Here is a 7,362-nt window from a genome sequence, read left to right as displayed (position 1 = left end):
TCGCATAATATTGCCCAACTAGGCTAATGAAAATCATAATGATATTGCCCAGGTGACTAATGAAATTTCCAATGATATTGCCCAAGTAGCTAATGAAAATCACAATGATATTGCCCAGGTGCCTAATGAGATTCCCAAGAGGCTAATGAAATTTCCAATGATGGTTCCCAGGTAGCTAATGGGTATCGCGGTGGTGTTGCCCAAGAGGCTAATGAAATTTCCAATGATAATTCCCAAATAGCTAATGAATATCGCAATAATATTGCCCAGTTAGCTAATGAAAATTGCAATGATATTGCCCACATGCCTAATGAAATTTCCAATGATAATTCCCAAATAGTTAATGAAAATCGCAATGATATCAGTCAAGTAGCTAATGAAATTTCCAATGATATTGCCCAACTAAGCTAATGAAAATTGCAATGATATTGCCCAGGTGCCTAATGAAATTCCCAATGATATTGCCCAAGTGGCTAATGAAATTTCCAATGATAATTTCCAAATAGCTAATGAAAATCACAATGATATCAGTCAAGTAGCTAATGAAATTTCCAATGATATTGCCCAAGTGGCTAATGAAAATCGCAATGATATTGACCAGGTACATAATGAGATGGAGGTCTAAGGCCTTGCCTACAATTAATGAAAAAAAGCGCAGGCTTTATGATAATGAAAAGACATGGCAACTGGAATGATTCCCTATCATAAAGACTGTGGACTTATACACAATGACCTCTAGGCAGTTACCTTATTTATACGATAAAAGTGGTAGCCAGTAGTGCACCCAAGGTGCTTCACCAACGACCTCATCTACCCAATGGCAGTGTCGCACAGCTTCTTGTCTGTTGTTTCATTAGAATGAAGGTTCATAGGATTTAGCGAACAACTGCTGACCACTCACCATGTGTTATGACAGTATGAAATTTGTGGGTTTGTACCAGTTTGTCAGACTTCACTCCAACTAGGAGGTACACAGATGGGAATGATAATTTGGCTTGGCGCAACTGGAGAGCATGACTCATGGTACTTTTTATATTTCAGTTCTACTGTTGAGCAAAAATGTACCCAAAGTGAAAGAAATCATATATGCCTACCATGTGATCTTAATGAGCATAGTGACATATCAAGAAATAGATATAGTGACCAACCATCAGCATAGATACGAACAGGTCAGTTTGTGGGGGGAGAATTTATTTTGTACTTTCGCAACTCTTCGCGGTTGATAGCCTTTTGAACAAAGGCTTGAATGTCTTCCAGAGTGAGTGCTGCGGGATTGAAAGCGGCTTTGAGGGCTGAGGCAACAACAGCAGGCTCTTCTTGACCGTGGAGCTGGCCAGCTGCAACCTTCACTAAATGAGATATGAAGACAGGGTGAGTTGAGCTTTGGAAGGGGGAGGTTTGTAAGTTGGCATTGCCGTTGGGTTTGGAGCTGGCAGAGGCAATGGTGAATGCTGGGGTGATTGAGTTGTTCATGGAGGACATACGCAAGACGTATGGCGATAGTGAGCCCAATAGCCTGGCTCGGGGCCGTCGGGCTGCTGAGCTGGGCCATTTGGGGCAAGCAGTAGAGGAAAGTGTTATTTGCTATAATTTATGCATGGGCTGTTCACAAAGATTCCAGACGGCAAGAAAGAGGGCAGAGGAGGTCGTATGGGATGTCTACTTTTTCCACAGCCTTTTCATTGGGGAAATGACCGAGGTGTGATGCAAGTCTGAAAGTGGGAGGAATGAGGAGGCGTAGTTCAGCAGAAGGTAGCTATAAGACAACAGTCTGTCTGTAGCCAACATATGAAATTGAATGACTCCGAAAAGCAAGGCGAGAGGAGATTCAGTGGTGGGTGCATAGATGATAGGTGTACCTGGAATGAAGAGACATGTGATTGCGGTTGTGTTGATGGGATTGTGAAGGCAGGTTTCGGAGTTATTTGACATAGGGACTGTCATGGATAGATCTGGGTATTATCCATACCCAATCTGTGGATTTTCCCACCCACGGATTGGATAAGCCACAGTACAGATATATCCATGAGTATAGTGGCACAGAGCAGCCCTCCATCTATCTTCATCAGTTCTTTACCGTTTTCCACAAAAAAATATGGGTTAGAAAGCTCTCATTTAGGAGAATTTTGTTATACAGAAATTTACTGTAATATCTTATGTGAACTTCAGTAGAAGCTCATTCTTTGATAATGGTGGAAAATGAAAGGATCAAGCCTCAGTTCATAAAAATATTACTGGCATCTACATGAAAAGCAAACATCATAATTTGGATATGAAGTAAGTCTTCAAATTTGTGATAAGTCAACTATGAAAGTTCTAAATTGTATTCTATAGCTGTTATTAGTGAAATTCATACTTTGTCAAACTCCTCCCATCCCCAAATTCTTTGGAAGCAAGCCTTTTTTAATTTATTTTTACTATTAAACCAATTTCACTCCTTTTTAGTACTCCTTATGCATACTATTAAGGATTGGATGCCAGGTAAGCATCAAATACCACTATGAATACTAGTGTAGTCAAGCTACTTACCCCAGTGTTATACATGGCTTGGAAGGTTCAATAAGTATAAGTACTTTATATCTTTGCTTTTTTTTTGTTTCTGAAATATCACTTCAGGATTTTTTGGTTTTCAGTAAGTCACAGATGTGTATAGTATGTCTCTATCACTGATCTGTCATATACACATTGTCTTTCTAGGCTTTTTCTGGCCTGTTAAATATTTATTCATGACCAGATTGATCTCTGTATAGCATTGAAGTCAAAGGTGTAACATAGTCCACTCTATGAATGCTTAACTAGTGTGGAATGATAAAATCAGAGTCAAATTTACAAGAATGACTGAAGAAATAATTGTATTTTGATAAATTTATATTCAAATTCATCAAAGAGTGTTTTTATCTTATGAAAAAATGAGATTGACGAGTTCCACAGGCCAACAAAGGACAGTCGCATGTTAGTGTGTAGCAGCTGCAGCTTCCACCAAGGCTGCCCAAATATTATTAAATATAGTATACGGATCACAGATATCCGCGGATTTCCATATATATCCACAGGTCTGGATCTGTGGATAATGGGTATCAATGGCCACGGATAATACCCAGTTATTACTGATCCATGACAGTCCCTAATTTGACAGGATGGGAAGAGCTGAGCAGGTGGAATGACGCATCAGGGTTGCACTGATTAGATTCCCACTCATCACCTCAATTGAATCCCAAATTCCAACATGGCATTTCAACCCCTCTGATACCCCTTGATCGTCACCCAAAAGGTTGAGAGCAAGTAGAGTGCAGCCAAACAGCCTCCAAAGTCCAAACTAAGCCAGAGTTCTGCAGTTTGCAGATTTTGGCCCCTGCTCAGAGTCCAGGACAGACAAGAAGTGACACCCAACACATCTAGGCACATGACAATGTGTCATTGATCTCCCATCAAATTGGATATTTTTGACACTCCAAAGTACATGCCGAATCACTGCTGTTAGCGTTAGAGCTTAGTGTTAGGGTTTGGTTAGGGTTAGTGTCTTTTTGCGCAGTAGTGCACTCTTACTTTATTCTCCCCGCGCGGTAGTGCGTTCTTGGTAGGGTTAGGAGGTTAGGGTAAGGTTAGGAGGTTAGGGTTAATGGTTAGGTTTAGGGATATATTTTCCCCACATGGTAGCATGTTCCTGGTTAGATTAGAAGGTTAGGTTAGTGGTTACTAGGGGGATTAAAACTCTGACTGCCCAAATCGGGAGTGTGTCGTTGTTGCTACATGTGTATGTGTCCTATCTTGTATACCCTCCTTGGAGTCCATTGAAGCAGTGCAAAAAACTACTGTCAGGCCGCCTCCAGCTCGCCGAGTCGTCTGTGAAAGAGGCTTCCACTGTTCCTGGAGTTGAACATTGGTGCAAACCCATTGCCAGTGCCCAGTGACGGCCTGGAACTTTGGGCCTGGACCTGGACAGCATACTGTTGCAAGTGGCCAAGTGCTTATGTAAAGAAGCAGAGCAGAGTAGGTATGCCGCATACTATGCGAACGTGCTTTCCAAGTCTGAGCCATCGAGTTGTGCGCGGTCACCGGTCAAGGTTTCAACGTTTTCAACACTCATAACCTCCGAAAGAAACACAGACAAACAAACTCCGCTTCGCGGGACGGAATCCGCGGCCCTTTCCCAGCACTTCCCTTCCAAGTTCTCTTCCCCACAATGATACTATGATGCTAGCTGATGTTGGATATTTTTGTCATATCTCCATTCTTGGTTCTCTTTCAAACAAACCAATGCATCGGACAGTGCACGCCGAAAATTGCTGCAGGATGAGTGAGCCATCCCAGGTGATAATCTCATCATCTTCCGATGATGATCTGAATCCGAATCGGGCGGTGGGCGCATTTCACAAGTGCGTTTCCCGTTATTGTACGACACGGTGAACGTTCAAAGGTTGCCTGTAGAAACAAATTATCGCCCGCAATGAGAACTCACCAAAAACTCATTGAAACTCAAAGCAGTAATTACTGGAGGACGCGGGCGAACGTGCCATCCCCACCGCCATCGATAGATAGATGGCATCATGGATGGATAGGACCCGGACACCCTATTAGCAATGATAACGTTAACATGACGTCCGTGTACCCAGGCCATGTATTCACATTCATATATAAGTGGACCCCCTTCACGACGATAACCTGGAACGATGGCAACCGACCCGGAATTCGAGTTTACAGCTCTCGACGCGATAAGACAGTCTGGTATAGTCATTGCGAGTGATGGAGCTGAGTATCTCAGTACGTTTCTCCCCTTTTGCTTCCTTCCAGAAAAAAAAAACCCAACTCCCCATACCGCAGAAATCAAAGAATTCAACCCAATAGACGCAACATCCAACCCCTCCCTCGTCTCTCACGCACTCTCCAAACCCGAATACGCCCACATCTTCACAGACGCCGTTCACTATGCGTGTTCCACGCTGCCAACGGCGTCGTTGAATGAACAAACCGACTTAGCAATGGATAAATTGGTGAGTTCCCTAGTTTCGTTGCTTGAGTAAAAATTGCTTAATGGAGGACGGAAAAAAAAACGCAACTTGAAAGCTCGTACAAGTGGGCGCGGAGATCCTCAATATCATACCAGGCCGCGTATCCGTGTCTGTAGACCCTCGGCTGGGATACGACTATCATGCCATTCTCACCAAGGTAACCCTTCCTTCCTCCATCCTTCACCCCATTTGACCACCTATCCACAGGCCAAATCCCTAACATCCCTCTTCAACTCCCTCTCCCCGCCCATCCCCCCCTCCCGCTTCCTAATCAAAATCCCAGCAACATACCCAGGCATTCTTGCCGCACACACCCTCGAGTCCCTCCCATCCTCACCGATACACACGAACCTCACCCTGGTCTTTGGACAGGTACAGGCCGTGGCGTGTGCCCAGGCGGGAGTGAGCGTTGTATCGCCTTTTGTTGGAAGGGTTAAGGATTGGTGCGATGCAAGGGCTCGTCTTGGTCTCGATGATGTCGGCCACATTTCTGACGAGAGGAAGAAACCAGCTATAGAAACACACCCAGGCCTCAACCTCCTCCGTGACATCCGAAACGCGTACACTCAACTGGGGACAAAAACCCAAATCATGGCAGCTGGATTTCGAAGTGTCGATGAGCTTGTTGAGGTGGGGAGGCATGGAAGCAAGGGGGGACCGGATTTAGTTACGCTTCCTCCCGAGTTGTTGGATGGGTTGAGGAGGAGGGAGGGGGTTCGAGCCGACTCGACGTTGTCCGACTCTATATCACCGCCATGGGCCCTACCCACATCCACGATACCAGTCTACTTCAACCCCACTTCCCCAGACCCAGACGGCACCCTATTTGAAAATGCGCTAAAGGAAGAAGGCGGGATAGCGCTTGATAAAGTCCCCGAGGGCCTGGAGAAATTTAGTAGGGATGCGAGGAAGCTGGAGGGGAGGGTTAGGTGTGCGTTGGAGGTTTTGAGGGAGGCAGAAGCGCGCGGGAAAAGTCAGATGGGGGTGGGGCAGACGTCAACGTCAGATGCCTGCGAGAATGGACAATTGGATAGAACGACGACGACGTTGGTTGCGAAGAAAGGTCTTGAAGGGATCGAATGGGTTGAACAAACGTCGAGTTTGAATTTGAATTTGTGTGCTGGGGTTCAGGAGGGCGTTATCGCTGTAGGCCAGTGTCTTGGTCAGAGTGTCAAGGTGATATGATTATACAGTACTTACATATACGTATTGGGTTTTTATTCGGCCAATTTGTAGAGTCGTTACGTACCATTCGTATCTTTGGTTCGGTGCGGTGGGATTCGGGAGGGTAATTGCGTCTTAGATGTTCTCGGTGCTAATTCTAAATGATTTTGAGTTCGGGACAAAGACCAAATTGATCTAAAACAAGCTTTATATTCCCTTCAAAGAGTTTATCACCTAACCAAGGCGATCAAACTCACCGTTGAGGATGATGGGATACATACAGCGGAGACCAAAACCATGATAGCCAGCCACCATCTGGCAGAAACTTGTATTCTCAATTGGGATGGGGAGGGATTTGCAAAGGGTCAATTCTTCTTTGTTGATTTCCACATGGGGAGGGACAGGTCTGTGTCCTTAAAATAAATTTGTAGATCAGTAACTTAACCGAGCGGTTTCAAATTCTTGACGTTAGATTAGAGTGCGACGGAGGAGATCCAAAGTTTTTATTCTCAAGCGGACGCGATCACCGCAAAGTCAACAGTGCATTCTTTGCCCTCTTGAGCCTTGGCGGACGCGAACTACGCCACCTGCATAGCGAGCCGAAAAAAAGGCGAAGAGGAGCCCTAGCCTGAACAACACATTATCTTCGCTGAGGCTCTTGCTTTGTGAAAAACGCCAGGACCTTCGAGGAAATGTTGAGTTGCAAATGATATCATCCAGTTCGAATTCTCAATAACCTACCATATACGTTTAATTTGCGCAATTCTAAATTCTTTCAAGTATGCCTGGAAGATGACAGACGCCAGCTCGGCGGTCGCATGCTCTATGATCCCAGCATCAACAATATCGAGACGCGGTGAAAAATTGGCTTTTGTAGATGTGCCGTGAAGCACAGGGGGTGGATCGCAAGCACCTAAAGTTAGCGTCAGCTAGATCAACCCATCTAGCAGTATATAATGAGGAAAGATTTGGAAGAATATTAGTCGGGTAGACTTACCCGCAGATAAAGATCCGGCTGAGTAGTTCATCCGGGAGGGAACGGACGAAGGAGCGTAGACCTTTACATTTCCTCATGAGCCGTCGTTGCTTTTTCTGGAGGACCGGGAGATCCTCATTCATCTCTTTGTATTCCTCAATCTGGTCTCCAACATCGAGAAAATCAGAGAGAAACTTGAGTTCAACAGACGTT

The 7,362-nt window shown here is 44.8% G+C and overlaps 3 protein-coding genes across 3 annotated transcripts; 1 reads left to right on the top strand and 2 right to left on the bottom strand.

Annotated features, from left to right (window-relative positions):
• Positions 1–806: 806 nt before the first annotated feature.
• Positions 807–1,022, bottom strand: LACBIDRAFT_303587 (uncharacterized protein; the record flags this gene model as incomplete). The annotated part of the gene is made up of 2 exons (XM_001884099.1): positions 807–842; positions 891–1,022. The coding sequence occupies 2 exons, from the start codon at positions 1,020–1,022 to the stop codon at positions 807–809; spliced, it is 168 nt and encodes a 55-aa protein (XP_001884134.1).
• Positions 1,023–1,170: 148 nt separating this feature from the next.
• LACBIDRAFT_303586 (uncharacterized protein) lies at positions 1,171–1,482 on the bottom strand (the record flags this gene model as incomplete). Its single annotated transcript, XM_001884098.1, has 1 exon — positions 1,171–1,482. One exon carries the CDS (start codon positions 1,480–1,482, stop codon positions 1,171–1,173), a length of 312 nt encoding a protein of 103 aa, XP_001884133.1.
• Positions 1,483–4,670: 3,188 nt separating this feature from the next.
• On the top strand, positions 4,671–6,194 carry LACBIDRAFT_303585 (transaldolase; the record flags this gene model as incomplete). Its single annotated transcript, XM_001884190.1, has 4 exons — positions 4,671–4,761; positions 4,822–4,991; positions 5,065–5,166; positions 5,217–6,194. The coding sequence occupies 4 exons, from the start codon at positions 4,671–4,673 to the stop codon at positions 6,192–6,194; spliced, it is 1,341 nt and encodes a 446-aa protein (XP_001884225.1).
• Positions 6,195–7,362: the final 1,168 nt, after the last annotated feature.

This window comes from Laccaria bicolor, genomic scaffold, assembly GCF_000143565.1.
Source record: "Laccaria bicolor S238N-H82 LACBIscaffold_24 genomic scaffold, whole genome shotgun sequence".
Classification (NCBI taxonomy): Eukaryota; Fungi; Basidiomycota; class Agaricomycetes; order Agaricales; family Hydnangiaceae; genus Laccaria; species Laccaria bicolor.
The sequence above is the reverse complement of the archived record's forward strand: the minus strand, read 5'-3'. Positions and strand labels throughout refer to the sequence as shown.